This window comes from Erpetoichthys calabaricus, chromosome 4, assembly GCF_900747795.2.
Source record: "Erpetoichthys calabaricus chromosome 4, fErpCal1.3, whole genome shotgun sequence".
In the NCBI taxonomy this organism is placed as follows: Eukaryota; Metazoa; Chordata; class Cladistia; order Polypteriformes; family Polypteridae; genus Erpetoichthys; species Erpetoichthys calabaricus.
This window is the reverse complement of record NC_041397.2, coordinates 317492274-317519794: the sequence shown is the minus strand read 5'-3', so window position 1 is coordinate 317519794 and position 27521 is coordinate 317492274. Positions and strand designations below refer to the sequence as shown.

The following is a 27521-nucleotide window of genomic DNA, read 5'->3' as shown; positions in this document are numbered from 1 at the left end:
GTATTTACAAAAGATGATGACTGGCTTTTAAGTCGATTTAGATTTCCAGGTGCTATTTCTTGGAGCTCGTGATATCATTGTTAAGACAAAATGTTTATAGTATGTATATTAGATTATATAGATATATTTTTAATTTCATTTAAATAATGTACTGTATATTATTATTAATTAAACATATGGACACGGTGGACATTGATAGCGATGAACTGGCGCCCTGTTCCGGAATTGTTCCTGTCTTGCGCTGTAGGCTTGGATGGATAGATTGATAGAATAATTAAACATGTACTACGAAGATATTTCATTGTTCCTTAAAAGTTTTGAAGACTCTGTGTTCCAAGCTTGCAGATGACTTGCTTTCCATTTATTAAAGAACTGATTGTGTGACAATTGGTTAAGTTGGAGAAAGAAAAGGAAGGGCAGGAATTGGAGGTTAGTATGTTTGAAAGAGACAGTATTGCTGCAATAAATTATTTCATCGAAGGTCGCGCACTGCGCAGAAAGCATCTTGCGGGAGGCAGGAACAATCTCTGGACAGGGTGCCTGCACATCTCTATCACTGCGGGACATTGCTCCCATGTTTAATACATGCTTTAATTTTTTTCATCATGAAAATGATATCAATTATACATCTTAGTATTTAAATTGTTCAGAGAGCTGTAATATCATTAATGCAATGTATTCTGTGTCCTGTTGGCGCAACAGAAAGCCTGTTTAATAAGAAGCAAGTAGTGATTCACACACATAGAGTACATAGAAAAACACATAGAATACGAAGCATTTAATGTGCTACTTTAGTTACTGTATGATGGGATTTGACAAAACGAGTAAATTAAGATTTTAAGATGAAGTTTATGACGTTCTACTTTAATGGCACAATAAACTATGTGATTAAAGTGGAAATTCCAAGATGACATTTAAAGTTTTGTTTCCCACTGTGTTCTTTTTTTTCCCCTTTGCTCTGTACCATGATATGCTTCCATATGTCACAGACAGTGGGCTACGACTCACCTTTTCAAGGTGACTTTGATATCTGACCACTTCTTCATCATTTCAGGCAATGGGCGACTTTCTGAACTTGAACTTTCGAGTGTCTCCACCACTCTGTCACTCAATCAACTTCCTTTTGTTGTTTATTTCACTGCTTAAACCACCAAATATTACGTTTTCCTTGCCTCCACTAGGTATTCGCTGAAATGATTTTTTCCTTTGCTTTTGCCATTATCTTTTCACAGAACGCAAAACATAAGGGCCTATTTTTATATATTTGCATATTCAAAGAGGTGTAACTCTGGGTGGAGTCAGGGTGGGGTGGCAGGCGCGTTCACGTTCGTTACATTTCACGCTTACTAGGATTTATATAACAGTAGAACGTGGAAGTTCCTATGCACAGATTTATGCATCTGGATTTTTTTGTGTGTACGCACATTTCTGTTTTTGTCCGTACTCCATGTTTTAGTGTGAATTCTACACACAACATTATACATTAGGCCCCTGGCTCTTCCATAACACACTTCTATCTGATAAAGTATAGCTTTAAATTCTTTTAAATAATCCTAGTCTTAAAGTTTAAAGGAGTATTTGAGTCATCCACAGGAAGAAGTCCATTTCTGCAGCTTTACTTTCAATAGCAAAATGAGAAAAGCTATCCTTGAATGGTCTATGGGGTAAGTTAGCTTTTATTACTCAAAGATTAGGGCTGGGTGATTTGGGCTAAAATCAAAATCTCGATTAATTGAACATTTTAACTCGATTACGATTAATGAATGATTATTTATTTATTTTTTTTTTTTTGCCCTCGTAGTTCACTGACAAGTTTTGTACAGTAAATATGCTCACATATTACAAGTGAGAGATTTTTGAATGAAGGGTGCATTACTTGATTTTAAAATAATTGAAGGAAACACACTATCTACTATCTGTGATTATTTATTGAACATCAATGTTGAACAACTGAAATTAAAGCACACATTGCCTAAAACGAACAGTCACTTTGTTCTTATAAAAAAAGTCAAAATAAATAACTTGCACTTTTGGAAACAAAATAAATTATTTTCAATGTTTTTCTTATTAAAAGTAGAAAATAAGCAGTATCTCTTCTAAATAAAATAACTCATATATCCTGTAAATAATATTTTAAACAGTGCATTTCTTGCATCTTCTGTAAACAAATATTTTAATGTTGTAATGAAAACAGAACTCTCTAAACACTGTTGCATGAGGTGAGCTTAGCGATCTTGTCATGTCACTATATGAACATGAATTTACTTTAAGTTCTTACTAAGAAACACGAGCATGTTAACCTTTTCAGGTTTCAGGCAGGACCTGAGGCATGTAACAATGTTTCCGCCCGAACTGAAAACCCGCTCTGATGGGGAGCTAGTAGCTGGTATGCAGAGATACTTTTTTGCCACCTTACTTAGAGTGGGAAAGTGTACATGATGCTTCCTCCACCAGTCCAGTGGATTTGCCTCACTATCCAGCATGGGGGACACCAAATAGCTGCTCATCTCTGCTTCTAGCGATTGCTGAAGTGACAGAGTGGGTGTAGCTGAACTTGCTGAAGGTGTTGCCTCACTCCCTTTAAAAAAGCTTCCTAATGACCTCTTTTGCTTTTATGCTATTATATTTAATTAAGCTGACGTGTACTTACCAATTGCAAGGTGTAGGCGGTGTCCAAAACACTGCTGTCGTAACCATCCATTAAGCACAGCAGCTTTGACAACATTAGCACCGTTGTCTGTCGTAATGGCTGAAAGTTTTTCTTCTGCGAGGTCCCATTCAGAAAGCATATCTTTCAGACCTTGCGCAATCATATCTGCCGTGTGATCGGCTGGAAAATATGCCGTCTCAAGGCATCTCTGGCGCAGCTTCCAATCGTTGTCAATGTAGTGCAAAGTAAGGCTCAAGAATGGGTCCATCGTCCTACTTGACCAGAGATCAGATGTGGCTGCAAAATGTTGAACATTTTTCAGTTCAGCAGCTACATTTTTACAACAAGTCTTGTAGGGGAGACTGGGGACGGTTGCAACACTTTTTGCATTCCCCTTATTTACTCAGAGACTGTTTGGACTACACCAGCCAAATTTGTATACTATAAACTTACATCTGTCTGCTAATTACCCATAGTACTTGTAGTTAATTATATTTTACATATCCTGCACAATATTAATTTGAACTGAAGAAGTCAGATGTTGCAACCGTCCCCAACATTGGGGACGGTTGCAACATGTTAAACATATATTAAATTTCAATAATTAACCTTTGCTTTTTCTCTGAACTTGCATAGTACTGTGTAAATCTACAATTATACAATAATATTAAAGTAGATTTTTATTCATATTGAAAGTTCTGTATTTTTATGTCACACGGGATTTTTTAAAAATGCATTTATTGTCCAAACATGGATCTGCTTTAAAACAAGTCAAAAATATTGAATACAAAATGAATTTAAAGTCACCCCAACAATTCTACTGGCTCTCAGGATAAATCTGCCAGTTACTAGAACAATTATAATATAATTCCTACTAATTAACAGTATTTAAACATACATTTATTGTATAATATTGAGAATATCAAATACAACCCAAATAAAGTTGCACAGATATTCCTAAACAGTGGCTAATCACCCCTCATATAAAGTACCCCACATCTATACTGACTAACAGTAGAAATCTGCCAGTTAGCAGAACAATTTTGGGAACTGGCTTCCAGTGAACCTTTCTACAAACAACAAGAACAAAATAATGCAACTCTTTTAGTCAGATTCACAGTTGTGGGTATGGAGTTACCAAGTGCATTGATTGTACAAGCTAGTGTGACAAGTGGGCCTCTTTCTGCTGAGGTAGCTGCACCAACTTGCCTGTCACCACGTCTTGCCACAACCCTGTCGGGAGTTTGAACAGTTGTTATCCCAGTTTCATCCATGTTCCATATGTTTTGTGACTGAAACTTGTGTTTGTCCAAAACCTGGCTTAAATTGTTAAAAAATTGTAAACATTTGTTTCATTAAAACTAGTTGCCCTCGAAAGGCTTGTGGCTTGAGGACGTCTTATTGAGAGAGTTGGGTGCCGTTTTAAAAAACCATTAAACCAGTCAACACCAGCCATACAGGCCTCATTCCACTGTGAGGGAAAGTTACACGTATAGTGAGAGGCGAGTTGAAAATTCAAGCCTACGAACCTGAAATAAAATGTTATAAAATGTAAATAGTTTTTATTATCTTTCACTTTTTACCGATATTACCCTAACCCTCTCACCCTCTTACTCTCTTTATACATTTCTGTTAATTTCTCTTACCTCTTTAGGACTTAACCCATAATCTAAGTCTGCTGCCCTTTGTAAATACTGTTTTAGACTCCTCTCTTGGTCTTCTGAGAACACTCTTCTGATGGTCCAGTACCCTGCACGTGGTAACTTATCTGATCCCTCACTTGCAAGCTTCTCTCTTTCCTTATGGAATCGAAATAAGGTGGTATGACAGATGGAAAAGTCCTTGGCGACTGCCCTGACTGTCCTGCCCTCATTCCTAATTACGTTTGAAGCTTGTTCCAAAATTTCGAGGGGAACCCCTCTGTTAGTAACTCTCTTCCTCACTCTTGGCATACTGGAAAAAACAGATTATTTCTATTTTTAGATCCATAAACTACAGTTAAGCTGTATAGCAGAATACTTCTGACTTAAACTGAAAAAAATGTGCTGATTCTGAACTAAAAATGTTAAAAAGTAATGATATGTAGTCTATTTCAATATGGCTGGTTGGCTTGGGGACGGTTGCAACAAGTTGTTGCAACCGTCCCTGACCTGCCAGCCATGACAGAACACCATGTGCTAGCTATTCAAAGAGTCAGGGAAACATGCTAACAATACTTTTTAAAAGTCAACACCACAATGATTTGAACTAGATATGTTTTGATTAATTAAAATAAAAGCTATGGACAGTAAGTCAAAAATACAACTTGCAAAAAAAATTACTTTCATACCTTCAAAACAGTTATTTTTCAATAAATGCAGCAGCAGATGATGAAACTGTATAGTTTCTCTCTGGTGGAGAGAGGGCCTAACTGAGCATGTACAGTATGAGTATCATCACTCTAGCATGTTTCTAATTGGAGAAATAAGACTTGTTGCAACCGTCCCCAGTCTCCCCTTCATGTCTGGCAGCGCAGTTTTAGAAAAATGTGATCACGATGGCACAGTGTATCTTCTGTCGAGAGTTTTAACGAGGTGTTTAAACCCGCTTCGCTCCACTGTAGCCAAGGGAGTCATATCCTTTGCGATGTAATAACAAATAGCGTCAGTTATTTCTTTCCATCTTCTTGAACTCTTCTCATACTGTGTGGCATTTGTGAACACTTGTGTTATCGACATCTGCTTTGTGGAGGCACTTGTTGCTGGGTCGCTTGTCAGTCTCTTTTTGTTTTTTGTTGAGCCATGCACTGTTCATATTCAGTAACGTGATTGTGCTTCAAGTGTTGAAACAAATTGGTGGTGTTACCTTTGGGCGTCGAAACTGTTTTTCTACAGTGTCTACATCTGACTTCATTTTGTTCGATGTCATCCTTACTGAAGCCAAAATGTGTCCAAATGACGGAGACTGCGTTTTTCTTTGGTACAAGCTGCTCTTGTTGCTCAGTTGTGTCAGTGTTTAAGCTCTCCATGCGAGACATGTCGGCGGAATAACTTAACGTAACGGAGCGGGTTCACGTGACTCCACACGCGGTAGTGTTTTTAAAGGGAAAGTAATCGAAATAATCGACCTGGAAAAATTTGATCGATTATAGGTTCTGAATGTCGATTTCGATTACTTTTCGATTAATCGCCCAGCCCTATCAAAGATAGATAGATAGATAGATAGATAGATAGATAGATAGATAGATAGATAGATAGATAGATAGATAGATAGATAGATAGATAGATAGATAGATAGATAGATAGATAGATAGATAGATACTTTATTAATCCCAAGATAAATCTATACTGACTTAAAAATACACAGCATTTTTTTGGGTCTTCCCACATCACAAAAAAAGAACAGCTTTTGTAATGGATAATGGATTAGAAAGTAATTTAGTGGTTTAACCCTCTGCTGCAATTAACTAAACTACAACACCATTTGTTGGAATGAAGCCATTAAACCATTTGCAAGACCCTTTGATACCTTTGTAAATCCTTCACTTTAGCAAATATCCTCTTCATTTTGGGTCACACATGGTGAGGCCAAATGTTTTGTAGTACCAAAGAGGAAAACTGATTATTTCTAAGAATGATGGACCAGACAATGAAGACAAAATGTCCTTTGATCAACCACAGAGGGAAGTCATTAAGACTGACTTGGGTTAGTAACCATAAAGGATCATTATTATTAACTAAATATCTGCAAATTGCAAAAATTGAGATTATGATATCTTTAGATAAGAAAGTTCCACAAGCTGATCTTCTCTTAGTAGTATAAACGTCTCTGCTACGCCTCAGGGCTCTGATGGCCCTTTATTTCAACATATCACTTTTCTATATCCTCCATTTACTAGCACATCATTATAAGACTGGACTGGGTTGCCCACCAAACTACATTGCAGGCTGTCCAAGTCCGAGCACCAAAATTCTGGTTTACAGTAAAACAGTACTTCATCTATTTGTTCAAGAATGTGTAGAACAGGCATACAGTATAATAGCAAGGAACACCAACTGTTGGATGCCCAGACTTATAAGGGAAGGTGTTGACTTTTTTTTGTAATTTCTTCTGTCTGTTCATTGAGACTCAGGATCCTTTCCCACCAAAGAAACAATCTTTATCTGAGATTTCTAGATATTCTGTGGTGCTTTCATTTATGGTTTTATGATATTAAACACTGTAGCAATTCCTCTTAGACATCAAGTTTCATTCCATGTGGACTTGTGTAACGAGTCGTACCCGATATGCTGAAATGGGCCGATCGCTACCACTCACCTTCCTAACTGTAAAGTGGATAATAAAAGGATAGACCAATATCACCCCATGAAGTGCCCCGCCATACGTCCCCTTTTTGAGATAATCAGCTCTAAACGGTTTAAACGGTCTGGAGTTTTTTTTTTTGTTTGTTTTTTCTGTCCACCCTGGCCGTCGGACCTTACTCCTTTTCTATGTTAACTAATGTTGTCTTATTTTAATTTCTTATTTTGGCTTTTATTTTTCTTTTCTTCATTATGTAAAGCACTTTGAGCTACTTTTTGTATGAAAATGTGCTATATACAATAAATGTTGTTGTTGTTGTTAATGAATATATACAGTATATTCGAAAAGGCAGTTATAAGGCAATTTCAGTAAACAGGAGAGCATATACAAAAAAGAAAGACAAAGAAGAAAAACAGCAATGATCTCCTTCCCCCCAATATACAACAACCCCCTATACAGTACATGTAAATAGAAATAAATACAGTAGAGAACAAACCCCCCCAGCACCCTCCTGAAGTTTAGTCTAGAGTTCAAGTCGACTCTGTATAACAGGTGAATGAATTATAGATGCCAGCTGATGCAAAGAAGTTGAAGTCTTAAATGTAAAATGATTCAGTCAGTACTGTGCCATTATAAAAAAAGAACTTCACGAGCTCACCACAGTCTGATAGTTGTAACGGAAAGCAGGATTCACGCTGACCTTCACCAATCTAGATAGGTCTTTTGAAGCTGCAGAACCTTTTTTGATGGCCAATGCAAATGCATTGATCAGTTAGGTGATTTGTTCCTGTCCTTTTTCTCTGATGGATGTTCTCCTCCTCCTTTGGCAAAATGGCACAATTTATGAAGAGTCCCTCTCAAAACTGGCTGAGTCCATTGTTGAGTTGCTCTCATGGGCTCCATTCCAGAAGAATAGTCGATTCTCTCAGCTCACAGTCTAATGGCTCATGTGGACTTTAGGTTTGTCAAAATCAAAACAAATCACTTCTCATTCACTTTTGTGCAGGTCAGCCACTCGAATAAAAAACTTGAATGAAACACTGGAGAAGTTAATCTAAATGGAACAAGAAAATAAAATAAAAAATATTAGTTTACAGTCGATTAGACCTGGGAAAGTTGACACATTAATGTTTGCAATTAATGTGGCCAGTTTAAGACATTAAAAAATATTGTTGTATCCAGATGGTGTTCATTTTCTTGATTATGCATACGAATATAGATCCAGAGGAGTGGGAGGAAAGGAGAGAGGTGGGAGGTGGGGTGATGGTTTGGTGGGGGGTTATGTCAGTCCTGGTTTAATGCTAGAGAGAAGTCACAAAGTTATATATATATATACAGTCATATGAAAAAGTTTGGGAACCCCTCTCAGCCTGCATAATAATTTACTCTACAAAAAAGATAACAGTGGTATGTCTTTCATTTCCTAGGAACATCTGAGTACTGCGGTGTTTTCCAAACAAAGATTTTTAGTGACGCAGTATTTAGTTGTATGAAATTAAATCAAATGTGAAAAACTGGCTGTGCACAAATGTGGGTCCCCTTGTCATTGTGCCGATTTGAATGCCTGTCACTGCTCAATGCTGATTACTTACAACACCAAATTGGTTGGATGAGCTTGTTAAGCCTTGAACTTCATAGACAGGTGTGTCCAGTCATGAGATATAAAGGGATTTAAGGTGGTCAATTACAAGTTGTGCTTCCTTCCCTTTGACTCTCCTCTGAAAAGTGACAGCATGGGATCCTCAAAGCAACTCTCCAAAGATCTGAAAACAAAGATTGTTGAGTCTCCTGGTTTTAGGGAAAGGCTACAAAAAGATATTTCAGAGGTTTAAACTGTCAGTTTCAACTGTAAGGAATGGAATCAGGCACAGTTGCTGTTAAACCCAGCAGGTCTGCCAGGCCAAGAAAAATCCAGGAGCGGCATATGCCCAGGATTATGAGAATGGTTACAGACAACCCACAGATCACCTCCAAAGACCTGCAAGAACATCTTGCTGCAGATGGTGTATCTGTACATCGTTCTACAATTCAGCGCAATTTGCACAAAGAACATCTGTATGGCAGGGTGATGAGAAAGAAGCCCTTTCTTCACTCACGTCACAAACAGAGTCGCTTGTTGTATACAAATGTCCATTTAGACAAAACAGATTCATTTTGGAACAAATGTTCCCTGCAAAACATTTTCCAGAACATCACCCTGCCTCTCTTATGTTGCCTTTTCCCATAAAATAAAAAAAAAAACAAAAAAAAAAAACAAGCCAACTTCTTCCATTGCTCCATGCTCCAGCTCTGATGCTCACATACCCATGGGTACATTGACCGGTTTGTTGTTACGCAGCAAGCCGTGATGCACTGTTTTCTGACCCCTTTCTCTCATTGTTGGCTTCGAGTTATTCAGCAATTTGTGGTTCAGTAGCTTTTATGTGGGGATGGACCTTACGGGCTATTCTTCACTCCCCACACTCATCAATGAGCCTTAGGCACCCATGACCCTATCGCCAGTTCACCCCACTGCATACTGGGAATACCCCACAAGACCTGCTGTTTTGAAGATGCTCTGAGCTAATCGAATAGCCATCACAATATGGTCCTTTGTCACAATTTGGTCAAAGCTGCTCAGATCCTTACAGTTGCCTATTTTTCCTGCTTCCAACACATCACCATCAAAAACTGACTGCTTACTTTCTGACTAATATATGCCACCCCTTGACGGGTATCACTGGAATGTGACAATCAGTTTTATTCATTTCAGCTGGTAGTGGTTTTAACATTGTTGGATCGATGTATGCTATCTGGCCCACAAACAATTTCAGCAATAATTATATAATCCCTCACCATTACATTATGATCCATATTACTAACCGAGAATGCTAAACCGGATGATGGACGCAGGCACATCCGGCCATGGGCCGTAGCTGCAAAAAGACGTACTGCGCCGGCGCAACAAACAGTCCGCGAGAGTCGGCTGAGGACCCGAGAAAGGCGGACAAAAGAGGGCGAGAGAGGCGGATGAGGGGCCGCGAGAGACGCAGGCGCAAAAAGAGTCCGACAAGAGCACAGAAAACAGGAGTGAGCACATACAGAAAGGAGTCACAAAAATGAGGCTCAACAAGCACCAAAATAAGGAAAAAAAACATTAAAGAGTACTCAAACGAGGGGAAAGCACGAAACACATTGCACACGAAACTAAACACACCAAAAAAAAAAAGAACAGACGAGCGCACAATAGCAAGGCACGACCATACCCCCGCCACCCTACAGGCACGGGACGGGACGGGACGGGACACACACCAAGAGGGGGATTCAACAAGCCCATGGAAGACCAAAAAAAAGAACACAAAACCACCCCACAGACCCTACAAGCAAGGGACGGGACACACACAAAGAGGGGGATTCAAACAAGACACAGGAACACAAAAAGAAACAAAACGCTCGCGCAACAACGATCCCCCCCACACATCCATAAGAAAAAATGTCTCGACTCCAAAAACGCAAAGCTCAACTAAAGCTTCTAACTAACGATGTACCTAAAAGTAAAAACTTTGTGAACTGCGTTAGATCCTACAATAGTTCATTTGCTTTTAGTAAATATCAGGCCACCAAAAGGCAATGGACCATACTGCTTTCCCATATGTGCACAAATACTGCATCGCATTGGAACAGTGCACCCTGAAACAAATCAACAACGCAAATATGCACAAATCTACATCCTAGATCCACATTACGCAATCTATCAATCAAAGTGTTGCATCGCAACAGGCACGGATTCAAAACGAAACACCTCCCGTCTCAGACATACGTTAATGGCAGCAAAGGCTACAACGGGCTTCTCACACAGCACAGGCAAATCGATTACAGCTCCAAAACAACACGTCCCAAATACTACACATGCAACAACGCGCCTCTCAAACGGCACAAGCAAAACATACACCAGGAAAATTCATTCGGATTAATGAATGTCATTTGCAATCATTGTCATTCAGTTCACTTCCCTGAAGAAACAACTGGCAATACAAGTTATACATTTACACGTTGTTGTCAAAAGGGTCAAATTAGACTGCCTTCTTTACATTCATATACTGAATATCTACAGAAGATTCTAACTGACGATGTACCTGAAAGTGAAATCTTTATCAACTGCATTAGATCCTACAAATCGGTATCCACTATGAACATTAACGGTGGCACTGCACGTGACATCCGTCTTGAAAAAATGTTGTTTATTGATGAATGTTCAATGGCATGAAGTCACTTACTCAACACCATTCATAAACTTCTACAAACGTTTATGAATAATAATATTCGATTTGGAGGAAAGGTACTTTTATGAGGAGGAGATTTTAAACAGTGATTAGCTATTCTTCCAGATGCCATGCACTCAGCTATTGTTCAGTGCACCTTAAAATACGCAGACAATTGGCATTACTTTCAAAAGATAGTTAGTAAAAAAGATACGATGTCCAGAACCAGATCATAACAATTGCTTATTACAACTGAGAGATGGTACACTCACCAATACAGATGGACTTCAGCCACATATTATTACAATTCCTCAAGCCTTTATCTGCGACGACTTAGTTACAGAGACATTTGGAACAGCAATCTCATTAGACCAAATGCCCCTTTTAACACAACGCACTATATTATGTCCAAAAAATATTAATGTGGAAAACATAAATACCCAAGTCATTCCATTACTTCCTGGAGAGACACAACTCTTTCTAAGCTCTGACAAACTTGACTCTGATCACAACAATAACCATCTTAAATGACCTTACAAGTTCTGAGCTGGAATTACCTTTTACACTTAAACGGCGTGTACAAAGAAATTTTCAAATAAACCTTTACACTGGGCGACACACTTTATTGTTTGATTTCTATTTGCATCATCTACACCGTCACACTATTCTATATCTCATTCATACATCACGCTCTTTGTCATTCCCAACACCAGGGGTTGGCGAGCGAAGCCCACCCCACAGACCCTACAAGCAACGGACGGGACACACACAAAGAGGGGGATTCAAACAAGACACAGGAACACAAAAAGAAAGAAGACGCTCGTGCAACAACAATCCTCACCACCACCCCCCCCCCCCCCCCCCCAACAAACACACATCCATAAGAAGTGACACCCAAAGCCACATATTCTAAAGTGAACGTCAACACCTTCACACTAGACAGCATAGGTGTCAGCATTGGTGGATCTCCTTACAATAAAGCACTATTAACCGTTCAACTGCAGAAAAGGAAACATATTAACAGTGACTGCGATCCTCCGGAGTGGCAGCAAATCTGTTAATAAATGGTCGTACATGTCACTCAATATTCAAAATACCGGTCCCAATCACAGAGACATCAGTATCCACTATGAACATTCACAGTAGCAATGCCCGAGACATCCGTCTTGCAAAACTGATAATTATTGATGAATGTACAATGGCATCCAGTCACTTACTCAACACCATTGATAAACTTCTACAAACGTTGATGAATAATAATATTCCCTTTGGAGGAAAAGTTCTTTTATTAGGAGGAGATTTTAGACAATGCTTAGCTATTGTTCCACATGCCATGCACTCAGCTATTGTTCAGTCCACCTTAAAATACGCAGACAATTGGCATTGCTTTAAAACAATACAGTTGGTACAAAACATGCGATGTCCAGATCCAGAATATAACAGTTGGCTAATACAACTGGGAAATGATACACTCACAAATACAGATGGACTTCACCCAGATATTATTTCCATTCCACAATCCTTTATCTCAGACGACTTAGTAAAACAGATATTTGGAACAGCAATCACATTAGACCAAATACCCCTGTTAACACAACGCACTATATTATGTCCAAAAAATATTAATGTTAATCACATTAATAACCAAGTCATTTCATTACTTCCTGGAGAGACACAGATCTTTCTAAGCTCAGACAAAGTTGACTCTGATGACGACAATGAACATATAAATTTCCCCTTAGAATATTTGAACACTATTAACCCTGCCGGATTACCACAACACGACCTTGCCCTTAAAAACGGAACAATAATCATGCTATTAAGAAACCTTAACACAAAACAGGGTTTATCCAATGTCACACGGTTAGTCGTCAACACCATGACACGCAATGTTATTCAAGCGACAGTTCTTACAGGATCACATGCTAACAATACTGTTCTCATTCCTAGAATTGACCTTACAAGTTCTGAGCTAGAATTACCTTTTACACTGAAACGCCGACAGTTCCCCATTAAACCTGCATTTGCCATGACCATCAACAAATCACAAGGACAAACCATGGACAAGGTTGGCATCTACCTCTCTGAACCCGTTTTTGGACATGGACAACTTTATGTTGCCTTCTCACGTGTTCGCCGTTCATCTGACGTTAAAGTTAAAATTATAAATAATCCATGCCAAGGAAGACTCATTCAAGGACAAGACACCATCTTTACTGCTAATGTTGTATACAAAGAAATATTCCAATAAAACATTAATATATGACAAACACTCTATTTGTTATTTCTATGGGCATCATCCAAAGCTGCACACTATTCTATATCTAATTCATACATCTGACTCTTTCTCATGTCCCAACGCCAGGGGTTGGCGAGCGAAGCGAGCAGGGGGCGGAGCCCCCTAGTACAGTGCAGAAATGCCCTCTTGAAGACCAAACTCACATACAGGGGATCAAGTCTGCCACACTATGAAGGTCCTTAAAGATAAAATGTAATGTTTTCTGGTAAAAACATCAATGTTGTGCAGCCAACAACTAGATATATGTTGCTAGTGCAGTGTACATGTTTTTCAAGTCACCTTCAGTTTCCACATTTTCAGAGGACCACCAGTTTCATATTGTCTATTTGTTGATGTACACAATTGGAGTGGGACATGAGGGTCGTTACCATCTTCTCTTGATCTTGAAGGAAAGTCAATGAAACACAAATGGCTGCAGCTCAATGATGTGTTGAGGACATTCAAAGACTGCCATCTAAAGTGAAGAATTCAAACCACAGGAGCATCACAAATAAAGTGGTGGATTAGAAAGAATAACTTCCTGGCAAATCCTACTAACTTCATATACTGTAGCCAATAGCACACTGTGGTGCATGACATGTGACACCACTATATCACTTTAAGGCATTAATGTGCTCATTTTACAACACGATTCACCTGTAATTTGATTTGATCTTTACAATGAACATCCATCCATCCATTGTCTCCCACTTATCCGAGGTCGGGTCGCGGGGGCAGCAGCTTGAGCAGAGATGCCCAGACTTCCCTCTCCCCGGCCACTTCTTCTAGCTCTTCCGGGAGAATCCCAAGGCGTTCCCAGGCCAGTCGAGAGACATAGTCCCTCCAGCGTGTCCTGGGTCTTCCCCGGGGCCTCCTCCCGGTTGGACGTGCCTGGAACACCTCACCAGGGAGGCGTCCAGGAGGCATCCTGATCAGATGCCCGAGCCACCTCATCTGACTCCTCTCGATGCGGAGGAGCAGCGGCTCTACTCTGAGCCCCTCCCGGATGACTGAGCTTCTCACCCTATCTTTAAGGGAAAGCCCAGACACCCTGCGGAGGAAACTCATTTCAGCCGCTTGTATTCGCGATCTCGTTCTTTCGGTCACTACCCATAGCTCATGACCATAGGTGAGGGTAGGAACATAGATCGACTGGTAAATTGAGAGCTTCGCCTTGCGGCTCAGCTCCTTTTTCACCACGGCAGACCGATGCAACGCCCACATTACTGCGGATGCCGCACCGATCCGCCTGTCGATCTCACGCTCCATTCTTCCCTCACTCGTGAACAAGACCCCGAGATACTTGAACTCCTCCACTTGGGGCAGGATCTCGCTACCAACCCTGAGAAGGCACTCCAGCTGATGATAAAAAAATAACTGGATTTTGAATAAAGCAATAAATGCATGCCATAAGATGCCCATCAAGGAGGGCTTTGGGAACTATCAAATTATTTAGTTATTAATTCAAAGAGTTAGGTAACCCAGCCACAGGGGATGCACAAACCAGTGTGTTTCTCCATGCCGGTCCCAAGCCTGGATAAATGGGGAGTGTTACGTCAGGAAGGGCATCCGATGTAAAATTTTGCCAAATAAATATGCGGACAACAATACAAATTTTCATATAGCATCAGTCGAGCCCTGGGTTAACAACGACCACCACCAGTACTGTTAGCCAACAGGGTACTGTTGGAAATTGGGCTACTGTTGGCAGAAGAATAAGAAGAAGAGGGGGAGACGTGTCCGGAGGCAGGAGGAGAGGAGGAAGATAAACAGAGTAGAACTGAGGGTAGGAACTTTGAATGTTGGCAGTATAACTGGTAAGGGAAGAGAGTTAGCAGATATGATGGAGAGAAGGAAGGTTAATATATTGTGAATGAAGAGACTAAATGGAAGAGGAGTAAGGCCAGGTGGATCAGAGGTGGATTCAAATTGTTCTATCATGGTGTGGATGGGAGGAGAAATGGAGTAGGGGTTACTCCGAAGGAACAGTATGTCAAGAGTGTTTGGGAGGTGAAAAGAGTGTCAGACAGAGTAAAGATTATGAATCTGAATCTGAATTAGTGCATATGCACCACAAGTTGGGTGTGCAATGGATGAGAAAGAACATTTTTGGAGTGAGTTGGTTGAAGTGATGAACAGTGTACCCAAGGGAGAGAAAGTGGTGAATGGAGCAGATTTCAATGGGCATGTTGGAGAAGGGAGCAGTGGAGACAAGTAGGTGATGGGTAGGTATGGTGTCAAGGAGAGGAATCGAAGAAGGTCAGAGGATAGTGGATTTTGCCAAAAGGATGGACATGGCTGTGGTGAATACGTTTTTTAAGAAGATGGAGAAACATAGGTGTACGTACAAGAGTGGAGAAAGATGCACACAGGTAGATTACATCCTATGCAGAAGAGTCAATCTGAAGGAGATTAAAGACTGCAAAGTGGTGGCAGGGGAAAGTGTAATTAAGCAGCATAGGATGGTGGTCTGTAGGATGACATTGGAAATCAAGAAGAGGAAGAGAGTGAGGGCAGAGCCAAGGATCAAATGGTGGAAGTTGAAAAAGGAAGACTGCAAGGTTGAGTTTAGGGAGAAGGTGAGACAGGCACTGGGTGGTAGTGAAGAGTTACAAGACAGATGTAGAAAAGGTGACAGCAAGAAGAGTGCTTGGGATGACATCTGGACAGAAGAAGGAGGAAAAGGAAACCTAGTGGTGGAATGGGGAAGTACAGGAGAGTATACAGAGGAAGAGGATGGCAAAGAAGAAGTGGGATAGTCAGAGATATGCAGAAAGTAGACAAGAGTACAAGGAGATAAGGCGCAAGGTGAAGAGAGAGGTGGCAAAGGTTAAAGAAAAGTCGTATGATGAGTTGTATGAAAGGCTGGACACTAAGGAGGGAGAAAAGGACCTGTACCAATTGGCTAGATAAAGGGATCAGCTGGGAAAGATGCAGCAGGTTAGGGTAATAAAAAAATGGAAACATACTCACAAGCGAGGAGAGTGTGTTGAGCAGATGGAAAGAGTACTTTAAGAGGCTGATGAATGAAGGGAACGAGAGAGAGAAGAGGTTGGATGATGTGGAACTAGTGAATCAGGAAGTGCAACGGATTAGCAAGGAGGAGGTAAGGACAGCTATGAAGAAGATGAAGAATGGAAAAGCCGTTGGTCCAGATGACATACCTGTAGAAGCATGGAGGTGTTTAGGAGAGATGGCAGTGGAGTTTTTAACGAGATTGTTTAATGAAATCTTGGAAAGTGAGAGGATGCCTGAGAAGTAGGGAAGAAGTGTACTGGTGTTGGTATTTAAGAATAAGGGAGATGTGCAGGACTGTAGTAACTACAAGGGGATAAAACTGATTTTTTTTTTATGAGTTTAAATACTTGGGATCAACAGTACAGAGTAATGGGGATTGTGGAATAGAGGTGAAAAAGAGAGGGCAGACAGGGTGGAGTGGGTGGAGAAGAGTGACAGGAGTGATTTGTGACAGACAGATATCAGCAAGAGTGAAAGGGAAGGTCTACAGGACGTTAGTGAGACCAGCTATGTTATATGGGTTGGAGATGGTGGCACTGACCAGAAAGTAGGAGACAGAGCTGGAGTTGGCAGAGTTAAAGATGCTAAGATTTGCATTGGGTGTGACAAGGATGGACAGGATTAGAAATGAGTACATTAGAGGGTCAGCTCAAGTTGGATGGTTGGGAGAGTCAGAGTGGCGAGATTGCGTAGATTTGGACATGTGCAGAGGAGAGATGCTGGGTATATTGGGAGAAGGGTGCTAAGGGTTTCCTCCCACAGTCCAAAGACATGCAGGTGAGGTACATTGGTGATTCTAAATTGTCCCTAGTGTGTGCTTGGTGTGTGTGCCCTGCCTGGGGTTTGTTTCCTGCCTTTGCGCCCATTGTTGGCTGGGATTGGCTCCAGCAGACCCCCGTGACCCTATAGTTAGGATATAGTGGGTTGGGTAATGGATGGATGTTCCTTTACATTTAAAGAATTTATTTAAAAAAAAAGTAAAAACAAGACAGAAAGCAAAAATGATTCACAAAAGGTGACATTTCTAAACAGACACACCTGAGTAAATAAATTCAAGTGTGAAATCCAAGAACAAAACCAAAAACTAGAGTGAAAATATCAAAAAAAAAAAAAAAAAAAATCACTACAAGGAGGTATTCAAAAAGTGAACCTAAGAACATAAACTGCCACTGCAGCCAACCTATGGCGTAGTTAGAATTTGACAGGCCTGGGGTGGTCCCAGCAACTTAGACTCAAAATAAGAGGGTGAGGTACTTAACATAAAGGACTAATATATACATAATTAACATTGTGCAACAAAACAATACACCTATAATAAAAATAAAATGTAAAAAAAACATATCAAAAAATGTACAAAAGGATAATTAAAGATTAAATAAAAAGAAAACATATCTGACTTAAGGATCAAACCATAGATATTCTTAAAGAATAAAGAGGCGGAGGGTCTTGGTTCAAAAAAAACAAAAGCATTTTATCAATTCTCCTAATTTAGAAAACTACTTCTAACTTCATCAGGATTTGAAAGAGCTTGTGAGCTGATGTTACTCATATAGGAGCTGCCAAAGGATGGCATTTTGTGCAGAGATTGGCACACACATCCAATGAAATGCAGAATGTTTTAGAAACACTGAATAACGATGAAAAATGAAGTGATTTCCAAGCATTTCTCCTAAGTTTAGAGCTGTCAGGCAAGAGAAAAAGAGGAAGGCCTAAGAGAAGGTTTTTGGATGTGGTGACAGAGGACATGCAGGAGATGGGTATAATAGAACAAGATACAGAGGACAGAAAGATATGGAAGAAGAAGATCTGCTGTGGCAACCCCTAACGGGAGCAGCCAAAAGAAGAAGAAGAACTCAAAGAGTTAGGTGAAGGGAGATAAAGAATACAGGCTAGATTATTTTTCCAGTTCTCATTACAACTTTCTTCTGTTTTCACTTGTAATGCTTGCTGAGTATGTAGGGACAGATGATATGTTGGGTCAAACCTTCTGTAAGAATAGAAAAAAGTCTTAGAAACAGCAGAGGACCCATCAGAGCATTCGTTACTCATTTTGTTAAGCAGCAGTTAAGAAATCCTAGTGTCTCATTCAGAAACATTTTTAAAGATTTTTGTATTGGTTAAAAGCACACTGTATGTGAATATGAGAGGGGCAAATAGTAGGCCTTGATGTTATCCAAGGTACCCCAGCAGTGATCTACCTAAAAGTGCGGTGCAAATTATGCCTTGGCATTCATGGGTGCCATTCTGGACTGAGGCTGGATGTCAAATATTAGTCTTGGAAAATGCAAGGAAAGATTTTAAAGAACAGGATAACAGCATGTCAAAGCATCCTATAAATGAAAAGGATTTAGAATAAACAATGTATAAGTAGCAAAGACAAGAGGCACAAATGAAGGATTTGGAGCTTGGACCGCAACTCACATGCCTGTCTTTTTCTTTAATACCCAGGAAGTCAATGACCCAGAAGAACAAGAATAATGCAATGTCTCCTACCGATGACAGAAATTAAGAGTCACTAGAAAACACATCCTGAGATGTTGGTGACAAGTGTTGAAGTTGACACAAGTCTTGTAAAGATGCAGGCCTTTATGACCCTGAATCTTCTTAAACTACCTTTATGTATTTATTTCATTACAATATATGACGAGTAACTTCCTTATATCAGGTACTTAGATCAAGTACTTGTATGGAATTCTGGGAGAAAGGACAACAAGGACTGTTAGAGGATTCCTGTCTGGTGTTTCTGTAGGAGGCTTTCCTTCGGCCTTGAATAAATGCTAACTCCAGAGATGATGTAAACCCTCTTACAATCAAAGCTTCGGGATATTAAATTTGGATGAAGGTTGTGGCATTAACTCATTGACAGAAGGATGAAAGTCCACAGTCATGAACAATGAGGGAAGGAGATGAGAATGGAGGATTCTTGTTGTGTTATTTGAGAAGTAAGCATGAAGGGGAGCACCTGCAGAAGACAGATGAGTTCAGGCCTATACTACCAGTGTGAAACAACAGTCCCAAGAATGCACCAGGGCCAAGAGAAGATAGAAAAAAAAGTTTGATGTCAAAAGAGTGCCAAAACCAAAGGCTTGAATGCTAACCAGTAGTGAAGTCAAAATAAATGTGCCAAAAATGATCTTCTGTGGAAAGCAAAAATTCAATCATGAAAGGTTTATGGACAACATCAACAAATGTGGACAATGAGAGGAGCAGGCCACCATCTTATATAGGTCTGAAATAATGACATTATATGACACATGACTAGCAAAAGACATTAAAATTATAAATAATAGGCTAACACCACACAGAAACACATCAAATGGTGTTATCTACCATCCAAATGATAGTAAAAAAAGTTATAGTGAGTCACAAAAATAATTATATTGACTTACTGAACATAATAAATTACATAGTGATGAAGGATATTAAGTTAATAAAAATGTACAGTAGAATAAAAATAAATTACAAATTTAACTCTGTACATGGCAAAACCTTAAATCATGTCTAGGTCAATGGAGGAAGGCCCACTAGAGGGCAGCAGGTCTCCAGATTTATTATTTTGTCTCATATTTTGGGTCGTCTCTTTCTTCATCCCTTCTTTGCGTGCTTTGTATTTTTTTTTTTGTCAAATAAATACACATTTCTTTACAGACCCCTGTGTTTTGACTGTATGCTAAAGCTGGACAGACACTAGGGGGATGCTGTTACTTTGGTGGTTCATTTTATTTCTCATTAGAGAGAAATGGACATTAAGATTTGACGCTATGTGTATGGTGAGATAAAGTAAATGAAGCCTGAGTACATTTTAAGAAGTAACTTTCAATATCTCCCTGATATGCAGTGTAATATTCAACATTATAGTTATTCCAACAATGTTTTATATCATTCCATCATGGCACATTTGATACATTTTTAAGATGGAAATCTCAACGACTGAAAGGTTGACTCTAATAGCTAGTGGGTATTTGTTTAAATTTACCTTCAGCATTTATAGACTGCAGAGGGTTTTGTTCATTCCATGTTCTTACTTGCTGCTGTGCTTGATCATAATTGTTTCCTGTTGACATAGAAAAATATCAGTGTAAACACATTCAGATGTTAAAGCATAAAGGTGAGATGAGGATGTTTAAAGAGTGAAGTCCAACACGGATGAATCCTAGCTAGAGCAGCTACAGTGGCTTTCAGATTCCCAGAGTAATAGAAAAGGATAGAAAGAATTTTACATCCTTGTGAGCTCATGGAGCTGGGAACAAACACACCCTGTGATACACTCTAGTGGATGGAGGTGAATCCTTCTTCTTCTTGTAAAACAGATTTACACTGAGCAGTGCTGCAAATCCTGAGGGGAAAAACAGGCAGACATGTACTGACTTCACCTCAAAAAAGTATGGGGCTCACATGTGATGAATGTCTAATGATGTTGGTAAACAATTTAAAAGTGGAAACTTGTGAGCTCACGTTTAGGTTTAACATACCAGAGGATGCTGAATTGTTCCTTGATCTAAACACAGCCGCTACAATCACTATGATCACCAGCAGTGCCACTGCCACAATCACTGCTATCCACCAGTGTCTTCTGTCCCCACTGTGTAGCTCATTCTTAGTTTTAACCAGATCTGCAAATCAAACATAGTAAACATACCATTAGCAAAAAGATGAAATACGTACAAAGTGTCAGGGTTATCAAGGCATAATGTGTAATCTTTTTTATTTGCGGAATTTTGCAAAGTAAATGCATTCTTAAGAATATAACATAGGTGACTGGGGCCTGGCTGGCAGATTGTTTTGTATTATATTGTATTGTATTGTATTGTATTATATTGCATTGCATTGTATTTATTTATTTATTCATTCAATGGATCCATTGAATAGAGGCTATCTGGCTAAAAAAGGCATTTCCCCAAAAGTCTCATAGTCCATAAATAGAAAGCAACTAAATCAAAATAAGAAAAACAGCTTATCACATGTTCAAGCCTTCACCACCTTTGCGAGATGTTGGTGGAAATTCTAAATATTTAGGCTACAATGTGACTGCCCCTGGCCAAAACTGATGGGGCAAAAACAATCTTTTCTCAAACTAGTGGGTTACTACCACTGGTTTGTTCCCTGCTTCTCTGAGTGAGCCAACTCACTGACAAAGCTCACGAAGAAGAAGGCACCCAACATGATCGTGTGGAAGCCCGCTACTGAGGCCGTATTCTCTGACTTGAAAACAGCTCTAATGTCAGCTCCTGTGTTGCTTTCTCCTGACTTTTCTCTCCATTCCTTTCTCCACACTGATGCCTCGGACAGCAGCCTTGGCACCATACTGAGCACTCATCAATGGAGCCAAACCTACAGAGGATTTAAAACTTGTAATTTCCATCAAATTAAAATGGAACATAGTGTATCAGCTAGCCTTAAGGTTATGAAAGAGTTAAACCATTAAAGACTCATGCCTGTATTTTTCTTAATGTATGGGAAGCCACCATAATTTACCAGTTCTAGGTCAGGAATGTAAGAAGTGATTTAGTGGACATAGAAAGGTGATTAGGTGAAGGTCCCTGTTAGGGTTGGGTGGTAACTATGTTTTGATTATAAAAATAATGGTGGCAAGCAGGTAAGGGACAGAAAAGCAATTATTTCTGATAAAGCATGAGAAATTATTGGTGGAATGGGTAAAAATTTAGGAATGAAGGATATGTGTTTTTGAAGTGAGGTAATGATGAAAAATGTTCAAATGCAAAGGAGATACTAATAAGAACTGTAATAAATACAAAATTCATCCAACAAAAGGCACTAACTTCATTGAACTTAGAAGGCTTTGTGCATTTTGCAATAAAGTCTATCCTGGTTGCTCATCCCAGTCTCAGAGTGTTTACTTTGAAGTGACAGTGAGTCCATACTTCACAGCAAACATACCATCATGCATCTCAGTCGGAAATTGCTGGATCAGAGGATGAGGTATGCGGCAATTGAAAGGATGGTCGACTCCATCAAGAGGGTCATCACTCAACTCCAATATTACCACCACATAAGATACTTTACCCTGGTTTTGGACCACACTCCCCTCCAGTGGCTCTGTTCCCAGAGGGACTTGAATCCCAGAGTTACAAGTTGGTCTCTGAGCCTCCAACGTTACAAGTTCACAACCTTGAAGAGAAAAGGGACTCTCCATGCCAACGCCAATGCCCTCTTCCATGCCCATAACCTCACGGCTACAGCCACTCGCCCCACTAGGGCCGAGCTGATTGGGATTCTGTGTCACGCATGTGTGTCTGTGGATCTCCTCACAGGCTCTGTCAAGGTATGTAATGAGTACGAGGGGGTGCTGCTGCTAACTCTTTTCTCTCCTTCACTCCATGCAGTGCTGAGAATCTGCCCAGTGAGGTCACCTAGCTTCCAGTCCTGCAAGAACAAAGCCACCAGACTCCCGGAAGGAGGCATCATTCACAAGAAGGAAGTGCTGCCAGACTGACCTGACAAAACTGTCTAAAATGTTCTGAAACCCTTTCTCTTCATTATTTTCTTTAGCCCAGAGTTGAGAGAAGGTTACACCAAGACAGGTGTTTATTTTTATGTTCGCCTTTGCATTAAACGGGATGACCCGGTTGGTGCCCCAAATCATCCAGAGGTCTTCTGTTATTCCTGTACCCTGCCACAATATATACAGTATATACGCACGCACACACTTACACACACACCCACACACACACACAGGCTAACAATTTGTTCCAACGGAAGATTTGATTTGACGTCACTATACTTCCTTAGAAGGCTGGCATCCTTCAACATCTGCAGTAAGATGCTGCAGATGTTCTATCAGACGGTTGTGGTGAGCGCCCTCTTCTATGCGGTGGTGTGCTGGGGAGGCAGCATAAAGAAGAGGGACGCCTCACGCCTGGACAAACTGGTGAGGAAGGCAGGCTCTATTGTTGGCATGGAGCTGGACAGTTTGACATCTGTGGTGGAGCGACGGGCGCTGAGCAGACTCCTATCAATTATGGAGAATCCACCGCATCTACTGAACAGGATCATCTCCAGACAGAGGAGCAGCTTCAGCGACAGACTGCTGTCACTGTCCTGCTCCACTGACAGACTGAGGAGATCGTTTCTCCCCCAAACTATGCGACTCTTCAATTCCATCCGGGGGGGGCGGGGGGGGGGGGGGGGGGGGGGCTTAAACATTAACATTATACAAAGTTATTGTGTGTTTTTACCTGTATTATTATCAATCTTTAATTTAATATTGTTTTTTGTATCAGTATGCTGCTGCTGGAGAATGTGAATTTCCCATTGGTATTAATAAAGTATCTATCTATCTATCTATCAGATTACATCTTGCCTGAAGAAGGGCCCTGGGTTGCCTTGAAAGCTTGCATATTATAATCTTTTTAGTTAGCCAATAAAGGGTGTCATTTTGCTTGGCTTTTCTCTACATTTAAAATAACTGAAATTTATGTCACTTGTGACAAACCAACCGCATGGAAAGACTGGGGGAAAAGAGCATCGGCAGTGCAATACCTTCCCTGGAACGTTAGAGGGAAACTCTCCTGGGTGGCTGTGGCACCATGGATTCCTGCAGGGTATGCTGGGACTTGGCACAGCCCTGTTGGGTTCCATGGGGGCTGCCAAGGGGAGCTGCAGAGCCCTACATTGGGCTATCGCCACACCTGGGAGTGATTCCAGGTCCGATTAATGAGCCACCTGGAACACTCCCAGGACCTGCTTAAAAGGAGCTGCCTCACTCTATTCGAGGAGCCAGAGTCAGGTGGAAGTGGACGAAACTTGCTGGAGGAGGAGTAGAGGTGGAAAGAGGGAAAGAATGTTGTGAACATTTTGCTGTATTTCTGGGGAGCAAAGAAGAAACGCTTCCCCAACTGTAAATAAAACATATTTGCTGTACAATACTTGTATCTCTGCCTGTCCGTTTCAGGTTACGACAGCTGTAGGTGCCCCAGTGGTTCACATGCTTTATATGAAAGTTAAGTTTAAATAATTAGAAAAGGTAAAGTAGCATCACTCAAAATGGTAAAGGCACAATAATGACAGCAGTACTGGATATTTGGACTCATGGAAGCTTGCAAGTTCAACATCCCTTAAACTGTGAAGCAAACAGACAGAACAGAAAACTGGAAGAACTCATTTGAGGGTGTGAGGGTCACACTGCTCCTCTAAAGGGGTGATGGAGGAGACTCAGGCGCAGAGTGTTAAATAACAGAAGGCCACAATCAAACACATAAAGCAAAAAGGCACACACTCCTGGGGCCTTGACCACAGAGTTAGAGGTGTCGTGCCATTTCATAGTGGTTTACTATTCTATAACAATACAAAAAAACACTATAGATGTGGATGTTACAATAAAAGGGGACTTTAGTTACCCAAACATTAATTAGGAAAAAACTAAAATATTGAAGGATGGGAAAATATGTTGATAGATTTAATCAATGGCTGATTTTTTTTTAATTTCATCTCTGTACTTTAAAACACCATTAGGATCTACTGATCAGAATAAAATAAGAATAGCACTGTTGTGACAAAGCACATATTTAAAAAGCAAAACTGTTAAATTTACTGTTACTTTAGTAAGGCAACCATTGTGCCAAACTGGAACAAATGTTTTAATATCAAGATAGCTGTAGAGCAGTGGAGAATATTTACATGAAAAATACATAAATTATGACCAGTTCAACCTAAAATGTACTGTACTAAAAATATTGAATATGAAAATAAAAATAACTCCTCAGGAAAGTTAAATATTAAGAAACATTAAAGTTAAATGTAACCTGTCGCTCATGGGAGCTTGAGGATAACATTCAGGTGCTGTCACCAACTTTTCTGTCACTTCAGAACTCCCTGTGAGGACATATGACACATACAAAGAAGCCCCCCCCCCCCCCCCTTCCTGTCCCAGCCCTATAAAAGTCAGCCAACCCCAGGAGAAAGTATAATCTTCTTGAACCTGAGCCCATGAGGACGGAGGTCCAAATTATTGAGCTGCTTTAGGAAGGGGCTTTCTTTTAAAAACTGCCTTAAGATGCATTGAATTGAAAATGGACAGTGGCATTTTTTGTTTAAGTTTATGCAGTGCCATTGTGCACTTTTTTATTTAAGTACTCAAATTTAACAGGGCTGACCTTTTGGCTCCCCAGCTATTCAACAGGATGTCATCAAATTACTCGCGTGATTACAAACCATATAATACAGTTAAGTACAAGAACTATAACTACTGTGCTAAACCTAGGACTTGTAAGGTTCAAAATAAATGGTCAGTAACAATTTATAAGGAATATTTTGGAAAATGCTAAAGTGGATCTAAAAGGGTTCTTCCACTATTTTAGTGACTGAAGAACGGTCATGGTTGGCGGTGAAGTGCATTATGAACAGTAAGGGCAAATTAAAATATACAGGAAAATAAATAGCAGCTTCTGTTAATTCAGGTTTATCACTTGCAAAAAGGTTAGCAATATGGCTGTTCCAACAGGGTATGTGAGATACATTTGGGGATTACAGCGAGATAGGGAGAGAGAGCAGTGGTGGGGTGGGGGGGTCATTTTAGAATTTAAAAAGTTACAAATAAAAGAAATTGACAAAACCTGATGAACTTTATCTGAGACAGCCTGAGGAAATTACTCATTTTATATATTTGCCCAGAGGGGACTGGGTGGTCTCATGGCCTGGAACTCCTACAGATTTTATTATTTTCTCCAGCTTTCTGGTGTGTTTTTTTTTTTTTTTTTTCTGTCCACCCTGGCCATCAGACCTTACTCCTTTTCTATGTTAACTACTGTTGCCTTATTTTAATTTCTTATTTTGTCTTTTATTTTTATTTTCTTCATTATGTAAAGCACTTTGAGCTACTTGTATGAAAATGTGCTATATAAATAAATGTTGTTGTTGTTGAAATTACTCATTTTATATATTTAAATTAAAAATCACTATGAAGATGATATCATTGCAAACTGGGGGAATTCTTTAAGATCTGAAACAATTAGCAGTTAGGTCCATAAATATTTGGACAGAGACAACTTTTTTCTAATTTTGGTTCTGTACATTATCACAATGAATTTTAAATGAAACAACTCAGATGCAGTTGAAGTGCAGACTTTCAGCTTTAATTCAGTGAGGTGAACAAAACGATTGCATAAAAATGTGAGGCAAGTAAAGCATTTTGTAACACAATACCTTCATTTCAGGGGTTCAAAAGTATTTGGACAAATTAAATAACTGGAAATCAAATGTTCATTTCTAATACTTGGTTGTAAACCCTTTGCTGGCAATGACAGCCTGAAGTCTTGAACTCCTGGACGTCACCAGATGTTGGGTTTCCTCCTTTTTAATGCTCTGCCAGGCCTTTACTGCAGCGGCTTTCAGTTGCTGTTTGTTTGTGGGCCTTTCTGTCTGAAGTTTAGTCTTCAACAAGTGAAATGCCTGCTCAGTTGGGTTAAGATCAGGTGACTGACTTGGCCATTCAAGAATTTTCCACTTCTTTGCTTTAATAAACTCTTGGGTTGCTTTGGCTGTATGTTTTGGGTCATTGTCCATCTGTATCATGAATCAATTTGACAGCATTTAGCTGGATTTGAGCAGACAGTATGTCTCTGAACACCTCAGAATTCATTCGGCTGCTTCTGTCCTGTGTCACATCATCAATAAACACTAGTGTCCCAGTGCCACTGGCAGCCATGCACGCCCAAGCCATCACACTGCCTGCCTCCACCGTGTTTTACAGATGATGTGCTATGCTTTGGATAATGAGCTGTTCCACGCCTTCTCCATACTTTTTTTCTTGCCATCATTCTGGTAGAGGTTGATCTTGGTTTCATCTGTCCAAAGAATGTTTTTTCAGAACTGTGCTGGCTTTTTTAGATGTTCTTTAGCAAAGTCCAATCTAGCCTTTCTATTCTTGAGGCTTATGAGTGGCTTGCACCTTGCAGTGCACCCTCTGTATTTACTTTCATGCAGTCTTCTCTTTATGGTAGACTTGGATATCGATACGCCTACCCCCTGGAGAGTGTTGTTCACTTGGTTGGCTGTTGTGAAGGGGTTTCTCTTCACTATGGAAATGATTCTGCGA

At 40.0% G+C, this 27521-nt stretch overlaps 1 protein-coding gene across 1 annotated transcript in view; it reads right to left on the bottom strand.

Annotated features, from left to right (window-relative positions):
* Positions 1 to 1910: 1910 nt before the first annotated feature.
* The window catches only part of LOC114669704 (butyrophilin-like protein 10), a 109622-nt gene continuing 84011 nt past the window's right edge, over positions 1911 to 27521 (bottom strand). The window contains exons 5-8 of the mRNA XM_028825892.2: positions 20941 to 21081; positions 20445 to 20522; positions 2732 to 7985; positions 1911 to 2515 (exon numbers count right to left, since the gene is read on the bottom strand). Of these exons, the coding sequence (XP_028681725.1) occupies positions 7981 to 7985; positions 20445 to 20522; positions 20941 to 21081 (224 nt within the window). The 3' untranslated portion in view covers positions 1911 to 2515; positions 2732 to 7980. The remainder of the gene's footprint in view (positions 2516 to 2731; positions 7986 to 20444; positions 20523 to 20940; positions 21082 to 27521) is intronic.